The sequence below is a fragment of the Martes martes genome (assembly GCF_963455335.1).
Source record: "Martes martes genome assembly, chromosome: 8".
NCBI classification, from domain to species: Eukaryota; Metazoa; Chordata; class Mammalia; order Carnivora; family Mustelidae; genus Martes; species Martes martes.
The window spans coordinates 101,560,169-101,580,174 of NC_137895.1; the positions used below are offsets into that span (position 1 = coordinate 101,560,169).

The 20,006-nt window shown below is 47.1% G+C and overlaps 1 protein-coding gene across 1 annotated transcript in view; it reads left to right on the forward strand.

Moving 5' to 3' along the window:
• Positions 1-20,006, forward strand: part of VWF (von Willebrand factor) — a gene marked incomplete at its 5' end in the record, with an annotated part of 133,092 nt that extends 113,086 nt beyond the window's left edge. The window contains 10 exons of the mRNA XM_080812067.1: positions 2,025-2,174; positions 6,652-6,762; positions 7,675-7,855; positions 8,559-8,599; positions 9,112-9,228; positions 15,746-15,844; positions 16,706-16,834; positions 17,364-17,403; positions 19,339-19,436; positions 19,658-20,006. Of these exons, the coding sequence (XP_080668193.1) occupies positions 2,025-2,174; positions 6,652-6,762; positions 7,675-7,855; positions 8,559-8,599; positions 9,112-9,228; positions 15,746-15,844; positions 16,706-16,834; positions 17,364-17,403; positions 19,339-19,436; positions 19,658-19,846 (1,155 nt within the window). The 3' untranslated portion in view covers positions 19,847-20,006. The remainder of the gene's footprint in view (positions 1-2,024; positions 2,175-6,651; positions 6,763-7,674; positions 7,856-8,558; positions 8,600-9,111; positions 9,229-15,745; positions 15,845-16,705; positions 16,835-17,363; positions 17,404-19,338; positions 19,437-19,657) is intronic.

Sequence of the window (20,006 nt, forward strand, 5' to 3'; positions counted from 1 at the left end):
GCCCCTACCATTACAAAGCTTATTTTGTACGTTAGCTAAGGAACTAACATAATTGCATGAATTATTAGTCAATAGTTTACTCTATTCATTTATTAATTGCTATCAACTCATCTAGGCAACCGTCCATCTATCCGCCTATCCTTTCTTCCATCCATCTATCCATCCGTCTGTCCATCCATCCATCTATCCATCCAATATTCATTGAGCAACAACTATGTTCTAGCAGAGCTGGTGCTATGTTAGGTGTTATGGGAGAAATGTAAGAGCAGATGACTTATGATCCTGGTAGTATATAGAAGATTACTGTTTATAAATGGAATATCGTAGACAAGGGACAGTACCACTAGTAAATGCAAGTAGTGGTCTTTTGGGGGAGAGATGCACCAAGATGAGCTATCACGAGCCAGAACTGCTGCAGGAAGACCTGGGCACACTTGCAGCTGCTGGATTATTGACAGTGAGCCTGACAATGAATGCCAGGGACAGCCGTGGTTCTCCCTCCCTGGTTGCTTGCTACTTATGGGCTGTCATTGCCTCCAGACCTTTTTGGTGAATAGAGCTTGGAAATGTACTTCTAAAGAGGATAAAACTCATGCATTCATAGTGGTATTTCAGATTCAAATCCAATTATAAGGTTTTACTTAACTTCTTTGATTTATACCCATACCACTTCTCTTCTAAGTTGCAGATACTGGTTTCCTAGTATAATTGACATCATTAGTTATTTGCTTCATACTATAAAATGCCTAGAAGAGTCTCAAAAATAACAATGCCAGTACTATTGCTAACAATTTAAGACAACTGAAAGAGGTTGAAGATTTTTTTGCAGTTTTTTAGCCTAGGAATAGAACCCATTAGGGATATATGGTCAAAATCTTGGCTTTTTTAAAGTTATTTGAAATAATTATTTTCCTTGTGTGATCTTGCCACTGCTTTGCTATCTAGTTAATCAGATATTTCAGTTTGTTTTCCATTTTTAGGGCTTGCTTTTATTTCCTTTTTGATTTACTCTTTTGTTATGTGAAACATACCATGACATAGTAGCATAGTTACTGATAACACTGTAACAGATATCCTCGTACACCTGTCATTTTGTATCTGGGGCAATGTGTCTTTTGAGATAGGTTCCTGGAAGTGAGATTCCGGGTGGTTAACATTTTCAAGCAGGTTCTTAATAGAAGAACCAAGGGTCTGATTCAACTTCATTATACAGCAGCTGGAAGACTGAGCCAGTAAAGGTTAACGACTTATGAATACTCGTACAGTTATGATGTGTGTGAGTGAGGGTGTCCACCTGTTCAAAGCTTCAGAGAGAGGATTTGGGATTATGTCAAAACTGTCATTAAGGGTCCTAATCAAACAGCGCCTCATTCCTACAGAATAAAGTCTGAGTATTATGTTCAGCCTGGCTTTACATATTCCAATCTCAATCAACCTTTGTAACTTCATTTCCCATATCCCTTCTGTAGCCTATAGTTCTTCCAAGTAGGATCCCTTGTCTCTCAAGCATATTCCATTCTGTGCCCCAGGTTCTTTCCTTGTCCTGCTCCTTGTCATCTGTGGGCATCAAGGGAGCACCCGTTCATAGCCCCCACTCACCTTAAGCCCACTCCTAATAGGACAGAGGGCTGTGTGTGGATGGGGGCTAAGTCCAAGGACTTCAGTGGGTGAGGATTAGGGAACAGTTTTCTGTGTGACATGGGAGGGAGTTAAATGCAATTAAGTCAGCGATGAAACTGGATTGAGGCAGCCAAGTGAGTTATTTCTGAGCCTGTGGTCCAAGACGGACTCACTAGGGGCCACTAGCATATACCCACGATGGCTCTCGAAGGCTGGTGGGTGGGGAAGGGCAGAGGGCAAAACCTCCTTCATAAATATCCCTCCGGGTGGGTGGAGAGCACGTCCGTTTTACATACTGTTGTATTCTCAGCACCTGCAGCAGCTTCCCACACTCAGGAGGTGCTTCCCGATCTCTTGCTGAAATGGACAGAACAAGTTCGCTCACGGCAACCTTGTGTCTGCAGGTGTGTGTCCACCGAGGTACCGTCTACCCTGTGGGCCAGTTCTGGGAGGAGGGCTGTGATGTGTGCACCTGCACCGACTTGGAGGACTCTGTGATGGGCCTGCGTGTGGCCCAGTGCTCCCAGAAGCCCTGTGAGGACAACTGTCGGCCGGTAAGTGACGCAGAGGAGCTGGGCACTGCCTGGAGCTGTCAGGGCAGGAGGTTGGGGGGGGGGTCCCAAGAAGGAGCAAGAAATCCCCTTTAGTAACTTCTGGTTCCTGGTCAGAGGTGAGGGGAAGGAGGGGGCTGGGGCTGGCGATGAGTGAAAGAAGGCGTGAGGAGCGGATTGCTATGCCATCCTTCTGTGAGTCCGTCCTCGGTTAATGGCCATGTCCCTGTTGTATGGTCTTGAGTTGAGAGGGCTGTGGAATTGGTTTGAGCAGAAATCGGATTTAATGCCTACAGAGGAGGACCTGATATTTTCCCCAGGTCTTTCCCCTCAGACATCACCTCAGCCTGCCCCTAGGACAGACGCACATTCTGATTTTTCTGAAGTTCCCCCAGTTTCAATGTCCTACAGTGTATCTACACAGATGGGTAATTTTTTCAGACTGCATTTCTAATGTGTGGGACAGGAAACGTGGTCCCTGCTGCCCCAATTCAGTTTTTAATTCTTCTGGCGGTGGCCTGCCCTCTAAGGCTGCTGTGTGCCCTGGGGCACTCTATTCTTGCTCCTTTCAGACTAACGAGACCCTAGAAACAAGGGAGCAATGGTGTGCAGGAAGAATTGTGGGTCAAATTCTGGTGCTATAATTATTATTATTCTGACAGTGTTATCAGGAGATGATGATTGTAAGAGAGGAGTCGCTGGGACAGACGAGGACGTACGTCTTGTGCTTGTCTTCATAACAGTAGTGGAGCTAATGCCCTTGATGCTGGCTTGGAAGTGGGTGCTTTGATGGTGGAAGGGAGGGCCTGAGAGCAAATCCCAAAGTTGGAGAGTCTGCTCAGCTCGTCTGCTCTTCACCTGCCTTGCTGGTACTGAGGAGGGACGGAGTTGCGAGGCACCCTTGGGAGAGGGTGATGTGGTATCCAGGTGTGTCCACTGGGGACACTGAGTTTGGGAAACCTATCAGTCTCCATCCCTTCCCACAAGCCATGGAAGGTGATGGAAATAACTTACCATCAAGCAAGAGAGTGCTGCTTAGAGGTCATTTCTATAGAACCAGCACCCAGTGTGTGCATGTATATAAATAATTTAAAGATTTTATTTATTCAAGAGAGAAAGTGCGAGGCAGGGGAGGGGCAATCAGAGAGGGAGGGGGAGGGAGAATCTCAGGCTGACTCCATGCTGAGCACGGAGCCTGACACGGGGCTTCATCTCACGACCCTGAGATCATGACCAGAGCCAAAAATCAACCGTTAGACACTTAACCAACTGAGCCACCCAGGCACCCAGCCCCCCATGTATTTTGCTATCAGTAGGGAGTTTTGACTGCAAAGAACAGACTCCACTAAAGATAGCTAAAATGAAAAGGGGATTTATGGAAAAGACAGGGAAGCTCTCGGAAATGAAATACAAGAGATAGGAATGGGCGCCGTGATCATACAGCTTTTCTCTTCCTTTGTCCCATGAGCCCCTGTCTCTGCTTCCCTCTGCCCACCTGTTCCAGCTCCTCCCTGCAGGCCGACCGCCTCTGAGGAAGTTTTGCTTCCTCGTAAATTTCCTTTGCACGTGGCTTTATTGAATCTGGCTTCGACTCAATGTGGCTTTGCAGACCCAGGGTTCATCCCTGTCTAATCTGACTTATTCGGTCTTGTGTTCCACAGAGTAACTTCTCAGGAAGAAAACGGATGCGCTCAGCTCAGTCTATGCATTGGGTCCTCTGTCCGGTCCCCACTCTGGCCTGGTCAGCTGTTAGGGAGGGTGCAGGTCACGTGGTATAAGCCTGGCTATCGGAAGGCTGCGGTGCTGGAGGCAGTTTCACGAAGAAGATGGGTGCAGAGGTCAGGGGAATGGGTGGAGGGGTCCCATGTCTATATCTCTTGACCATGTGATTGCTCTGCTCGAGGGAATTGTCTGAGAGACATGGCTGTCTTAGAGACTGAATGCTCACATTTTCCGGGGAGAAGGCAGCCTCACAGTTTAGTACAAGCTGAGGGGATGTGGGAGGCCATGCAATGTGTTGAGTTGAGGTGGGGCATTCGGTGAACTCAGACGGCCTCAGACGTCATTCTTCCAGGAGGGTAGCATCAGCTCGGGTCCAACTCTAGATACATTTGAGCTCACTTGCCTGAATTCGTTTGTTGTCTAGGTTGTGACACCAAGCAAATACAGGACAGCCTTACCCACAAAGAATACCATTACTGTCACCCTCTGATTGTTCTTTTCTGAAGATACAGTCTGCAGAAATAGACTTTCCCTGACCACCTCCATAGTTCTCAGCTCTTCATGTCAGAAAAATGTAAAGCTAGCAAGGGGCATTTCAGGCTTCCCATAGAATTTGTAGCAGGGGGGGCCTATGTGCATAAGGCCTTGCTTCCATGTGGACAGCAAGAGGAATTCCCACTCCTTTGTATAAATCTTGGGAGATCTTTTCTTTGAAGGCTTCTGACTGCCTGATTCTCTACCCTTAGACTCCAGAATCAGACTAAATCATGGAAATTTAGGAACCGTTCTGAGGGGCTGAATATTAGGCATTGTATTTTATTTATCCTCATGATTCTCTTCCAGAAGGAAGAAGAGGCAAGGCTACTCTTCCCACTGGCCAGATAGGAAGCAGAGGACTAGCACAGGTCATGAAGCTGCCCATAAGTTCTACAGCTCACTGGAAGCCAGTAGCCATGGGAGTGTCCTGACTCCTGGTCCAGGGCCCATTCTGACAGGCTAGTATACTGGCAACACCAGCAAGCTTTGCAAGGGCCAGTCTGAAGCAGCTATGGGAAAAGGACAAGGGACCAGAGCTCCATGCCTCCTACCTCCATGTCAGCTATGGCAATTGTGCTGCTAAATACATTAGGGATTTATTCTCAGGGGCATCTGTCTTCAGATAGGGGGATCATAGATATACTTAGTTCCATTCTTCTCTTTCCTTTCCTTCCTTCCTCCCTCCTTTCCTTCCTTTCTTTCTATCTTTCCTTCTTTCTTTCTTTCCTTTTCTCTTTCTTTCTTTCTTTCTTTCTCTCTCTCTCTTTTTTTTTTTTTTGGTAAAGATTTATTTATTTGAGAGGGAGAGAGCAGGAGTGGGAGGGGCAGAGGGAGAAGGAGAGAGAGTTCCAAGCAGACTCCACTGAGTATGGAGCCTGGAGCCTGACATGGGGCTCAAGCCCACCACCCCAAGATCATGACCTGAGCCAAAACCAAAAGTCAGATGCTCAACCAACTGTGCCACCCAGGTGTCTCTTAACTGGGGAACCAGTGAAAATAGGGTGGAAAAGAGTAAAGAGAAGGTGTGAGATATAGATTTTGAACAGTTGTAAGCTAGAGGATTGGAGAAATATGGGAAAAGAAGGAGAGATGACATCTAGGATGAACCCTGGGAATACACAGCAAGAAGATGGGACTATTGGAGGCTTGGAGGGAATCTTAGAAAGATGGCGACCAAGAAATTTGGTGGCATGCCTAGGAGTACCTGAGTGAGAGAAGTTGGTGGGGTTTTGAGAACAAGGCTTCTGGTCTGGAGTTAGCCAACATATGGACAACATGTTTGCCCGTGATGGTGGGAGTGGGATGGGGCAGCAGCAAACAGGAAGATTATGTAAATCCAGGTGACTCAGCACTCTGAGAGAGGCACACAAGAGTGACTCTAGGTCCCTGAAGGCATTAATGACTCTCTTCTGTGCTCCCCTGAGCCTTTCTTTTCTAGCACTTTGTGGATTCTGCTTGTAGTGAAGGGTGCCTAGATTGTACCATCCTCATTTGTTGGCTCCCGCAAAGTACCTAGTACGTCATAGATACACAATAAATGACTAGACTCTCAGCTGATAGAAGACTGGGGACAGCTCAGTGGGCATGGTCGTGACGCAGGTGGGGATGTGAGTAGGTCCCATGCAGATGGTGTGAGGTTGAGCTGGGTCTCTGGAGTTCTTGTGTTCCCCCGGGGAGAGGCTCCAGTGTTGTGCGCATCTCCTGACTCGGCCTTGCTCATGAGCGTGCTTCTGGAGCAGAGCAGGCTTGCAATCACTCCTTCTCTCTCAAGGACAGAGCTCCAAGATGAAGCTTGGTCCTGGGTTCTCTTTCTGGGGTTCCTGGGACAAACACACATAGCAGTGTTTCGCTCATTCTTTGCATATTGCTTCAGAGTTTCCGTGGAGGATTTCAGCCCAAGTCCCTAAAGCTTTGGCCAGATGGAGGACCTCCAAGAGGCAAGATGGGCGGGCCTACTTGCAGGACCGTGGTCTCCCCAACACGCTTTCTGGAAAAGATCAATCTGTGTACTTTCTTATCTTACTGTGTCCATAAACCACTAGATAATATCAAGCAATGATCAGGGGAAACTGTACGTTGGTGAGAGGTCAAGGTGTTCATCTTGTATAGACAGTTATCCCTGTGAGAGCAGAGACTAGAGCCCAGGCATCCTGACTGATTTTCCTCAGTCAGTAAGGAGACCTAGGGTTGTCCTAATCTCTGTTCCTTGTGTTTTTTTCAGGGCTTCACTTACGTCATCCATGAAGGCGAGTGCTGTGGAAAGTGTCTGCCTTCTGCCTGTGAGGTGGTCATTGGTTCACGGCGGGGGGACTCCCTGTCTCAGTGGAAGAATGTAGGTCTGGGGCCCAGGCTGGGGAGGAAGGAGGATGGGAGGTTGGCCACCCTGTCATCCACTGCTGGCTTTGATTTTACCCCTCACCTTTCGGTCTCCCCACAGAGAGTTGTATCTGGCTGTGGTTTGAGCAAGATGTTCTTTGGGATGACTATGCCCTTGATAGGAACAGTTGAGGTTGCCTCCGACTTCCCATTTGGTTGATGTGAGGAGAGGCCCAGTTCCTTCCCTAAGAGTTCTGTGAACTCCTGGGGGATTTGTGTCCTCCTGTCTACCTGTGAATCTGAGGTCTGCTTCCCCTGAGTGCTCGGTGTGGGACACCCTCACCATCCTGTGTCTGTGGTAGGCCCACCACCGCCCCAAAGCTCCACAGGCTCTGAGTACTGTTCTGCGCTTGGCTGGGCCACTCATCCACAGGCCTGGAAGCCCCAGGACAGATTGCTGGGCTGTGGGGGCCAGGTGCCAACATCCCTAGTCTCTCTCTATTTGCCTGTAGGAGTAAGTAGAAAGTAGCACCTGCTGGGAAATGCGTGGAGTTCCTTCCCCATCCCTTCCATGTCCATCCTTGCTGCCGCTTCTCAGTCAGAGTACCCTAGAGCCTCTGAGCTCAGCTCACCGCCAGTGCCCAGGGTGGGGGGGAGTGTCCCCAGGCTTCCCTAAGGTGGTGAAGACTCTGTCCGTAGAATGCATGGTCCTGAGTGAGGCCCTTGGTCAGGGAGACTTTGATCCAGACTCACTGAAGGACTTGGGATGTGCCCCACTCATTCCCTCTGTGGGCCTTACCCTGTGGGTGGGACTTAGACATTAAGCTGGAGCTCAACCCCAGATCCCAGATCGGCTCCCTAAGAGAACAGCACACCCCTCTAGGACCCTTGGCCTCAGCCTTGGTCAACTCTGGTGCTCTTCCTGCAGGTTGGCTCCCACTGGGCCTCCCCTGACAACCCCTGTCTCATCAGCGAGTGTGTCCGCGTGAAGGAAGAGGTCTTTGTGCAACAGAGGAATGTCTCCTGCCCCCAGCTGGAAGTCCCCACCTGCCCCGTGGGTTTCCAGATGAGCTGTAAGACCTCAGAGTGTTGTCCCACCTGTCGCTGCGGTAAGACGTTGGTCTGGGGGCCCCACCTCCAAGCCTCTCTGTCCACTAAGGGCTCCTGAATTCTTTGCCTTTTCAACAACTCAGGGAGATGGGGAGGATCAAAGTCCTCCTATCCATTCCTAATGCTTTTGTGGGAAAGCAAATAATTGGAGAAAAACATTACAGTTTCCTGAAGGTCATCATCGTGCTTGGTGGTGGCTTTCTACCATGGGACCTCCATTTGCTCTTGTGAGTTAGTGGTGGACTTGCTCTCTCCAGACTTCTCAGTCATTCACTGTAATGCCTCTGCTGGGAAAAGGTGCTCCAACTTCCCACCCCAACCTTGCCAACAAACAAACAAAATAGTGGCTGTCTTCACCACCAGCTCTGAATCCTTTGGGACTTTAAGTTTCCAGAGTAGAATTTCCTTCTTTCAGAAGCCAAAGTGCCCTCTCTCTCACTCCTTAAGTGTGGACCATTTAAAAAGGGCTGTCCCCTTGAGGACTTGAGGGAAAAGGATCTTCTCACTGTGGGCTGTGCGGTAGGACAGGCCACCTGCCCTTCCTTCGCAGGCTGGGGGGAAGAAGGCCATTGTGGCTCTGGCACTAGGACCCCCAGCGCCTGGAGCAGGGGTGGGGCGACGGACTGCGGATGTAGGAGAGGGGCCCAGACTGAGAGGAGAAGACCCTGAGGGGATCAGCTCTGCACTTTTCTCTCCTCCCAGAGCCCCTGGAGGCCTGCATGCTCAATGGCACCATCATTGGGGTAAGCCTTCTTCTCCAGGGCAAGTTGTGGGGGAGACATGGGGGTACAGTGGGAAGGGTAGGCAGCTCAGTCATTCAGAAGTAGAAATGAAAGGAAGCAGGGAGCCCTATCCTCCACTTTGCACTGCCTCCCAGCTTCTGGGGCACCTTGGTGCCTAGGCTCCCGCCATCTTGCTAACTCTCTAGGGCCTCACCTTCCAGCCTCCACTCAGACTCACAAGCAGCTCTTCTGTGCGCAGAGAAGCCCTCTGATGGCATGACACACATTTCAATCTATCCCCCTCTCCCACTGTTCAGCCTCCCTTTCGGGCATAAAAGCTCTGGCTTACTATTCCTATCCTTGAGGTGGGAGGGCAAGGAGGGAGCAGGCCACTGGACACAGGAGAAGTGACAGGGTGATGACTCATCTTGGCTGTGGGCCATGGGGCCCCCTTTCCTGAGGCAGATGGCTGAGGTGAGTTTTAGGGTTGGGGGGTCATCTTGGGCAGTCTGACGCGGTGCCTCTGGTTTCAGCCCGGGAAAAGTCTGATGGTTGATGTGTGCACAACTTGCCGCTGCACAGTCCAGGTGGGGTTCATCTCCGGATTCAAGCTGGAGTGCAGGAAGACCACCTGTGAGCCCTGCCCCATGGTAAGAGGGTTTGTCAGGGACCCAGAGTCCCTGGGGACCCAGATACTTGGGGGACCCAAGCACTGGGACCTCACTGGGTCTGTAAATAAAGGTTTTGCTGTTTTCTGATTGTGGGCAATATTTCACAACTATAATGGAGAGTCTTGTTTTGTAAATTTAAAGAATAAAGATAATATTTGCAAGGCCTGGGGAACCATATTTACAGTTCTTTTTTTCTTTTCACACAACATTTTAAGGAGCATCACTACCATTCTTTGAAAACATTAAAAATTAATTAACGAATATTGATCAGACACTCACTGTGTGCAAAATTCTACACATTCTTTCTTGGAACGGATGTACCCCAGCCTATACTTTCATCACTGGGCACTGAGGTGGTTTAAAACCTTTCACCCTGTTTCCACCAGGTCACAATGACTCTGTTTGCTCTGAGGGTGGATTCTGAGAAGTGGAATCATCATTCTAGTTGGGTAGATAAAAACCAGCATTTCACTGCTTTAATGATGACTCAGCCCCACCTCCAGAGCTGGACTGACACTTCCTCCTCAATGTGCCGTCTGTGTTGAGGGCTCCTGCTTTTTTTTTGGAAAACACAATTGGACAGATGAGCCTCTTGTCAGCCAGAGGCACAGAATACAGTAATAGCTCTCCCATTCGGTGCCAACGGAGGGCTTTCCCTCTCAGCTTTGTCAGGGAGCAGGCAGGCTGTGGGGCGGCGTCTGGGAGGAGTCCTTCATGTGAGTAGGAGCAGAGCCAGCCAGAGTGGGAGGGGGCTTCAGGAGGACAGGGACGAAGAACACTTGAGCTGGTCCTTTATATGGAGCGCTCCACATCTGTGTGCTTCATGGCACCTTGCACGGACTCATGCTCAAAGAAGGGGCGTAATGAAATATCTGTGGAGTGAATGGGTCTATAGGAGACACAGCTATTTCTGACGGAATGATTCAAAGAGGACATTTCTGCCTCAATCAGAACGAAGCCAACTAAGCACATGCTTTTAAATCCCAGTTGTTGCTCTAGGATTTTGGGTGGTGTATGTGCATGTAACAGCTCCCCTAGAATACACATCAGCTTGAATAGGGAATGAAATAATGCTGTGTGGAGTTTGCAACAGACCTTACACCTTGGACGTCCACTGAAATACAGTCGGTGTGGCAGTAAGTCCCCACCAACGTCATCAACGTCTCCAAGGAGCGCGTTCTAGAGGGCAAGCGGCTAACTCTCTAACAGCGCCCTCTAGTGGCCAGAAGGTGGCACAGCCCGCTCCTCTGCATCCGCAGAAACCCGGCTTTAGAAGCAATCCAGGCAGGCACCAGGTTTCAGCAGTTTTAAATCCACGCCCCCCCCCCCTTTTTTTTACTCTTCCTCCTTTCCTCCAAAATTCTGATATTCCCCCATGGCAGTGTCCTCACTTCCTCCCTCTTGAGAACTGCAAGATCCGTCTCCCTTTCATGTTATTGCTCAACTTTTGCTGAAAACTGCCTCAGTTGTCCCCATTCTAGTTCAGTATCCTTAACTGGTCTTGCCACTGTCCTCTGCTGTGAAGGTGAGAGAGGTTTCCTGCAAGTGAGGTGCTGTGGTGAATTAAGTTTAGGTAGGTCGGCTTGAACTGCCTACACCAGACTGAAGTGTTGTCATCACCACGTGAGTCCTTCATTTCCTCCCAGTGGAGACTGTGCTTATACCTAAAAGGAGTCTGTAGAAGGTGGTTTGTGCTGGTGGGTAGTAGATGTGAAGCCTGACCAGTGAACTCTCAAGGAAGGCATGAGGAAGAGAGGTCCCCGGCATGGAACGCCGAGAAGGCACCTGGATGGACCTGACCACGAGCTGACCTTGAGTAGAGAGTTGAATATAGAGGACCTTCCAGGAAGGGGAATGGGGGCTGGACTGGCAGCTGGAAGTAAGAGAAGAGGACAGCAGAGGGAAGCAAGACTGGAAGGCTTTGAGCAGCCAATGCAATTTCTGGAAAGGGCCATGAGACATAGGCAGGGCAGTGTTCGGGGAATGACTGGTCAGGGGCAGGACTGACTGGCTGCTCAGACCTACAGAAGTGAGCTCGGGCTGCTAGGAACTTGGCTGGCAGGCAGAGGAAGTGGCTGCTCCTGATTGAATGTCTGGGGGAAAGCCCATTCAGCAGTGCCTTACTCTGGGTATGGGTGCGTGTGCGCGTGCGTATGTCTGCATACGGAGCGCATAGTGGTGCCAGGAGTGGCTGGGAAGCCTCGCAGGGCTAGACAAGCCCTGTTACCTGGTGCAGCTGCATTCTGGCCTTCTAGGGCAGGGGATCTGCAGAGGGAATGTTTTCTTTGTTTACTCCTGTAAGTGGGTCCCGCCATGCATCCCTCCTCCCCACCTCCTTCCTCCCTTGTCCCAACTCCAAAATCATTGCCCCTCTCCTATTACTACCTTCTACCCTCTCTTCCTTTACTTCCTGCTGTTTTTCCTATCATAACACCCTCTGCCTTTCCCTATTTTTGGCTTCGTTGTGCCCTCTGCTTTTCTGGAGTGTGGGTTTTGTCCCCATCACCCTGTCCTTTCACTTAGCTGTCCCCTCCTGCCTTTGTCCCTTGCCCATTCACTTCTCCTGTAAAGATTTTTCCATTTTCTTCTCCTTGGGCCTGATGAGCAGAGCCTGTTTCCTGGTCTCTTCTTCTAACACTCACTGAAAAGAAAAGCACCCAAATCCACGCTCCCACTAAATCCTGCCCAATTTAACCCCTGTTTAATCTCCTCCTTCTGACTGTAACCACCCACACTCACTTATACTGTTTATTCCCTCCCTTTCTTCCTGTCGCCTTTACCTCAGTTGTACACCTTCCAGGAATTGCACATTTTTGAAAACACAGTTAAAACTCACCAGTGAAAGACGACCGGATGCCTCAAACTCCAGCGGTGTCCTTCCCAGCATGGAGAGTGTGGCCTGGACCCAGGAGCCCCGATTCTGTGCTGACTCCACACTCACTGGCTTTCTGCACAGCCTACTCCCTGACAACACATTGTGTTCAGAAGCTTGGTTTATGAGTAGCAAATTGTTTACATTTGTTCTGCACAAGCTTAAGGACTCCTAACCTTGCCTGCTGATTAGAAGCATTCAGCCCATGTGCAATGAACAAGGGAGCAATACAGAAAGGCCCCCATTTTCTGTCTGAGGGCTCCAAACTGACTGTCTAGAGCTTCATGTTAGGAAAACCTCAGGACCTGAAAGACTGAATCTCCAAGTGGTGATTACTAAATGTGGCAAAATGGGAAAAAGAGTGACGCTGTAGCTGGCTTCTCATATAATTCAATTTATTCTTTAAAAATGTTGTGAGATTATGTCCCCCCCCCTTTTTTTTGGAGTGGTGGGTAGCATTAAAAGCTTAAATTTTGATGCAGTGATGAAACAGCTGAGGATAGCTTTTGGTTTTTATTTTGTTAACATTGTTGAAAATACTTTGCAAGATAAAGAGTTGGTTGCCCTGTATTGTCTCCCAAATTTGCGGGCATTTTTGCAAGACAGTGAGGTCCTATTTTACTGGAAGCTGGAAGCTCCTGCTTTTTCCAGCTCAGATGTAAATGAAGGATTGTCACTTAAAGCCGCTGTCGTGGAGTTCCCAGCTCAGCTGATCTTAGTGATTGTAGGAAGCCTACTTAGAGCCAAGTGCTGGGTACAACAACAGCATAGACTTAGTTTGGAATTTACATGCCTCTCAGGGAGAACAAATGAAAATTTCAGATTGTGTTAAGTGGTTGGTTTTTTTTTTTAGATTTTATTTATTTATTTGTCAGAGAGAGCACACAAGCAGGGGGAGCGATACGCAGAGGGAGAGGCAGACTTCCTGCTGAGCAAGGAGCTGGATGCAGGACTTGATCCCAGGACCCTGGGATCATGACCTGAGCTGAAGGCAGATGCTTAACTAACTGAACTACCTAAGCATCCCTGGATTGTGTTAAGTGTTATGAAGAGTATGTTTGTGTGTGTGTGTGTGTGTGTGTGTGTTGTATCTTGCAAGACCTCTCTGAATAATGATATCTGAAATGATTACTGAAGGATGAGAAAAGCTAGTTAGTTATACAAAGCATGGGGAAGAGCATTCCAGGTAGAGGGATAACATACATAAAGACTCTTAGGTGAGGAGTTTGGGATATTCATGATCCTAGAAGATGCAAAGGCGTAGATTGTCAAAAGCAAGGGGATAGTGATAGAAGACAAGGTCAGAAAATTAGGAACGAAATGTACAGGGCCTTGTAGAATGTGTTAAGAAGATTGGAATTTATTCCGAATGTAATGGGAAGCCAAAGCAAGTCTTATTTTTAAAATTTTTGTAAAACTATTATTTTTTAATAATCAGGATAGTTCACCTACAATGAAATGCATAGATATTAAATATATAGTTTGATGAGATTTGATAAATGGATAAGTCTGTGTAACCACTGAAATAGTAATGTGAAGAAATGCACCTAAAAGGCCAATGGGGGAGAGAAAGTAAAATTCTAAACAAATAACTTGATTAAACCAAAAGAATATAGAAAAGCATTAACAATAGAACAGATAACAGAGAAGACAACAAGTAAAATGAATAGCAGAATGGGAGATATAAACCCAAACATATCAATAATTACATTAAATATAAATGGGAAAACAAAATCCCAATAAAAAATGGAACTTGTCAGGCTTGGATAAGAAAGCAAGACCCAGTTAGTATGCTGTTTACAAGAGATGCACTTTCAATTCTATTTATTTATTTATTTATTATTTTTTAAAGTAAGCTCTATGCCTAAGGTGGGGCTTGAACTCAGGACCCCCAGATCAAGAGTCACACATTCCACCCACTGTGCCAGCCAGGTGCCTCAAGATTTATTTTCACTTTAAAGAGATGGAGAGATTGCAAATAAAAGGATGAAAAAAGATAATGCCAGTCATGCTAAGAATAAGAAAGTTGTGATGGATAATCTACAAGACAGACTGTAAGATGAGGAATGTTACCACAAATAAAGAAGGTTATTTCATAAAATGCCATAAAAGACTACTATTTCATAAAAGACTACATAAAAGAAGGTTATTTTATAAAAGACTACTCTGAAGACACAGGAATCCTAAATGTGTATGCATCTGGTAGCAGAGTTTCCAGTATGTGAAGCACAAATTGACAGAACTAGAAATAGACTTATCCACAACCATATTTCATAATTCTAATATTTTTCTCAGTAGTTGACAGAATAGGAAAAATATCAGTAAAGATATAGAAGATTTGGAAAACTATATCCACCCACTTGACCTAATTGAGAATAATAGACTATTACACTCCCAAAGTGCAGAACACACATTCTTCTCAATGCACATGGAATTTTCACCTATCTGGACCAAATTCTGGGCCATTAAAAGGTCAATATATGTCAAAATTTTGAATTTAGAGTACATTCTGTGACCACAATTAGATTGAAATTCATAATAAGAAAGTATTTGGAAACATGCCCCACCACTTGGAAATTAAATATGTTAATGCATGAATCAGAGAAGAAATCATAAGTGAGCATAGAAAATATTTTGCCATAGATAATTCCAGTTACTCCAGAGATTATAGTAGGCATCCTTGACTTCTCATGGTCTACCTTGGTTTGACAGCAAACACTTCATGTATGATGTACTTACCCCCCTATACTTTGTGCTATTGTTATCACATCACTTACTTCTACATGAGAAATGAATTCACAAGATGTTCTTTTTGCCATCCAGTGCCTTTCAACAATTGTTTAAAATATTTTGTCAAGAGTTTATAATCATTGTCTATAGAGGGTCAGTCCAATATAAGCTGTTCTGCCATTACTAGAATAAGAATTCCATGAATGTTTTTTAAGCAGAGGAGAGACATGACTAGACTTAAAAGAAAGTCTTTCTAACAGATGTGTAGAGACCTATAGGGTCAGTACAGGGGCAAGAATGGAGGTAGAAGACAAATTAAGACTGTTACCAGAGTCTAGAGGTATATGATGATTGCTTGGACTAGGTGATGACAGAGGACATTGGTCATGACAAGTGAAGGTTGAGTCAGAGAGAATTTTTGGCAAGATTTGATGATGAGAATGGGGGGATGAGAAAAAGAAAGAAGTCAAGGATGCCTCCTAGATTTCTGGTTTTGAGCAACTGGGTAATGAAGCTATTTACCAAGGTAAGGTAGGACAGGAGAAGGATGAAATTTGGGAGAAATATCAAGTTGCATTTTGTAAATAAGTCTTGAGATGATAAGATAAACAGTTGTCAAATTAAGCAATTGAATTTGTAAGTCTGGAGCTCAAGGGAGGGGTCTAATTTAATAGGTCTGGCTGCTAGAACATGAGCAAGATGTACATATGTGGAGAGAAGGAATGCCATCTAGGGGACTGAGAACTGACAAAGGTCAGCCAAGAGTTGAATGTTAACTTTCTGAGCTCTGGGTGCAACTGCTGGATGGGAGAGATCAGAAGCTAGAAAAGTAAGCCTCCTTATGTTGGGGTGTTCTGGGGGGTTAACCAAAGCTGATTTTTCTCCTGGATACAGGGTTACAAGGAAGAGAAGAACCAAGGCGAATGCTGTGGGAAATGTCTGCCTACGGCTTGTACCATTCAGCTAAGAGGAGGACAGATCATGACACTGAAGGTGGGAGCAAGTTGAACTCATGTCACCACCTGGTTTCCTATTTTGGCATCTCTTCTTCAAGAAAGAAGGACTAAGGGCTGCCTGGGTGGCTCAGTGGGTTAAGCCTCTGCCTTCCGCTCAGGTCATGATCTTAGGGTCCTGGGATCGAGTCCCGCATCGGGCTCTCTGTTCAGCGGGGAGCCTGCTTCTCACTCTCTCTCTGCCTGCCTTGCTGCCTACTTGTGATCTCTGTCAAATAAATAGATAAATAAATTAAAAAAATTAATAAAAAAAAGAAGGACTAAGTTTGGGTCAATATTAGCTTCCTATCTATTTCTGATTTTATAGAGAAAAGATGGGGAGCCTATAGAAGGTACAGAATTTTCTCTTTGATTTAGTAATTTTTTCACTCTCCTTGACCAGAGCGTAGTTGGCGTAAGGCCTGTGGTTTAGAGTTAGTTGATCTTTAAGATTTCTTCCAGCCTCCGTTGTCTATAAGACTGACCGGCAATCAGAATGACACTAAGTCTGATCTATGAGAGTGTAAATTAGTTGTTAGGGCTGGGTGGTGGCGCCTGGTTCATCTCTGGTTCAGTTATTGATTTGCTAGTTTACCCTCACTATGTCTTAATTTTTTAAACTTCTAGGTGGTCAGAGGGGTTTGGGGAATTCTCCGCATTTATGCAGCCATATTCACAATAAATGAGCTGGGACTCCACTTCTATTGTGTGTTCTGGGTGTGGAGACCATAGATGGTCTCAGTCTTGCTCCATAGTCCTCCAGATTGTTTCAACAACTTCAAGGAGTCATGGTTTGAAGTGTCTTTGCAGACCAAAAACCGTCTTCAGATTTGCTCTACCCATTTCCCCTCTTTGTTTTCAGCGTGATGAGACGCTCCAGGATGGCTGTGATAATCACTTCTGCAAGGTCAATGACAGAGGAGAGTACATCTGGGAGAAGAGGGTCATGGGCTGCCCGCCCTTCGATGAACACAAGTGTCTGGCCGAGGGAGTGAGTAGTTGAAGCTCAGCCCTAATTTCCTCTTGACAGCTCCATGTTTGACTCTAAGAACAGAGTCCTCTGAACGGTATGGTCTTCCCTGACATGATGTCCCAGTGTCCAAGGAAGACCCTAGACCTAGTTCAACAACCCATGAGGTTTTAATATCAAAGCCTAGTGGAAAGACTATATATATATATATAAGCACTATATGGTGCTTTCAATAGATACTTTTCCCTTGGGGGAGACTGAATCTGTGATCCTTGAAGGGGAGGGTGAGAGATCAAATGATTTCTAGTCCCTCCTGAGAATGATGGTCCTGGTGATGCAACTGGGAGAGAATCTAGAATAATCAGAATTGTTCCAGCCTGGTCAGGTAGGGTGGTCAGTCTGCTCTCAGTTGTGATGTCAGTGCACATTTTATGTCTGGGGACTGAAGCTCGGGGCTGCGAGGCCAGAGCCAGGAACTGGACTGGAATGACCTGGAAGCTGTCTGTTGTGTCCTAGTTGTGCCTAATCTGGGATTTTGCTCTTTTCTTAGGGGAGAATCGTGAAAATTCCAGGCACCTGCTGTAACACATGTAAGTATATTACCAATAGCTTGTCCCTTGAAATCTGTCAGACCTAGTCCAAGGATTGTTTTCTTTGGAGGAAGCTCGTTCTGGAAAGATCGTTCTTAACCACTGGCCAATCACTAGGTTCAGTTCTTCAGGGAACCGCCACCCTCTCTGAATGTTCTTAAACAGCCCGTTCCTCAGATCGCTACTCAAATCCCTGTGAAGCAGGCTCTTCCCCTTTTCCAAAACTCCTAACTCTTTCTATCCTCCTACCTGCTTTTTCCCTCCCAGAGGCAAGGGTGGCTCATAGTCCCATCCTGAGACAGTATCTTCTTTTTCCGGCCAGAGCTCCTTGAAGAAAGGCACCCTTGATCCATAATCTTGACAGAGCAGACACTCAAGACATATGTATTCTTTGAGGGTCAGACAGCCACCTCCCAGAGAAAGAGAAGTCACCGGCTAGCTGACATGAGCTCCCACCACAGGTTGTGAGGCCTGCAGACGCAGAGACCACAGAGTCTTCTCAAGAGTTCAGAAGACTGGTCTACATTGATTAACCTCCCCTTCTTCACTCTCAGGCCCCTCATGGCCTTGCAGTTGTGTTCTGCCAGTGGGTCCTCGTAGCTCACAGCAGGCTGCCAGTGCCCATCAGACGGTAATCTCACCACACATTCCTGTGTTCACGAGACAAGTAACTTTCCGAATCCTAATGCTAGTGCTGTGGTCTCTAAATATAGAATATTTTTTTGTTTTTGGTTGGTGCTTTGTGTTTTTTGTTTTATTTGGGGTTCGTAGGCCCATGTTTGGTATTGGGTAAAGAAAGGAGGAGTGAAAGCATGAATATCTTCGGACCTCAATCATTCATTCTCTTCCTGATGGCTCACTCTGACAGTCCCTGCAGTTGCTGTAAGAAGGTTGCAGATCGAGGAAACACGCTCCGAAAGCTACTCTTTCTGTGATTCCTAGCTGCATGAGTTTCAGAATGCTGAAGTCTGGAAACCATCAGGGAGCATGAATTCTCTCTGGGCACATTTTGCGCACAGAATTTGGTCAAGAGACAGTTATTTGCCAAACTACCAGGGAGGCAGCGAGGGGCCTGTGTTGGTCAGTACTCTCAGGAGGGTGGAGACACTTCATGAGGGGAGGAAGCCAGGCTCAGGGATTTAAATCTACAGTGAGAGAATATAGCCTGTTGGCCTAAATATCTTTTTCTTATTCATTCTTTTAATGTGGTTGGCAGACTTTCACTGTAAAATGAAGTTATTTGGAAATTGGGAGGCAGGCTAATATGTAGTTAGGGTTGATTTAGTTTGGGAGCCATTCAAGAATGGAAGAGTTCCAGTGTTCAGATGGGGAATGGCGAGCTGGTATTCAATCTTAGAATTATGGGTGGGCCAAGCAGAGGTTCAGATCTGAATGCCACTAATCCTCGCCGTGCCAGAGACCAGAAACAGCTATTCCTACAGGGAAGACTCCATAAGGGGTCCTAGGGATCCTCTTAGTCCCCTGCGTGGTCATGACATTTGCCCTTCCTCTTTTCCAAAGGCAAAGATAGATGTTAGTTATATTTATTGGCTCCTTCCTTGCCCATTAGCTTCCAGATAGAGTTTTAAGCATAAGAAGATTGCTCCAGTCATTACAGTTTTTAGAGTCTACAATTACATAAAAGCGAGTCTCATCCATCTGTATCACCAACGCACAGTGATAGGCCAGGCTCCTCCTGCCATTCAGATTGTACCACTAAGTGAGTTAAACCCAGCCGTAACTATTACCTCTGAATCGGAGGGCCAGGAGATGTGGAGGTGAACCAGGATAACTAGTTCCCCCCCTTGCAGCCGGCTTCAGTGATTTGGCTACTGTGAAACTGACCTTTTTCCAGTGAAGTGAGGGAGGTGGACCAGAGAGCTTTCTATCCAACCTCCGCCAGGCCCCACGCCCCATCTCTCACCTGTCCTGTAGGTGAGGAGCTGGAATGCAAGGATATCACGGCCAGGCTGCGGTATGTCAAGGTGGGAGACTGTAAGTCTGAAGAGGAGGTGGACATTCATTACTGCGAGGTAAGGGGGTCCTGGCTTCAGTGAGGCCGGGGTGGGGAAGTTTAGAATTATGTCTCCTCATCAGACATGCATAGAAATCGCAGCTAGTGGGATTTGGGCGTAATAGGACCATAAGGATAGGGGGCATGTCAGACTTTCCTGAGGTCTACCTTTGCAAATTGTCTAGCAGAACCCTCCAGTGTTGCAATGCCACCCCCCCCCCCCACCTTGTTCCGTCACAGGGTAAATGTCCCAGCAAAGCCTTGTACTCCATCGACACGGAGGACGTGCAGGACCAGTGCTCCTGCTGCTCGCCCACGCGGACAGAGCCCATGCTGGTGCCCCTGCACTGCACCAATGGCTCCGTGGTGCACCACCAGATCCTCAACGCCATGCAGTGCCGGTGCTCCCCCAGGAAGTGCAGCAAGTGAGGTCGCCCCGGACCCTGCTGTTGCCCGCCTCGCCTGAGACTGGACCAGTCAGCATGATGCTCTTGCTCCTCCTCCTCCTCCTCCTTCTCCTCCTCCTCCTGCTCCGCTTGCTCTCTCAAGCCCTCCTGAGTCCACAATAAAGGCTAATCTCTCACCTTGC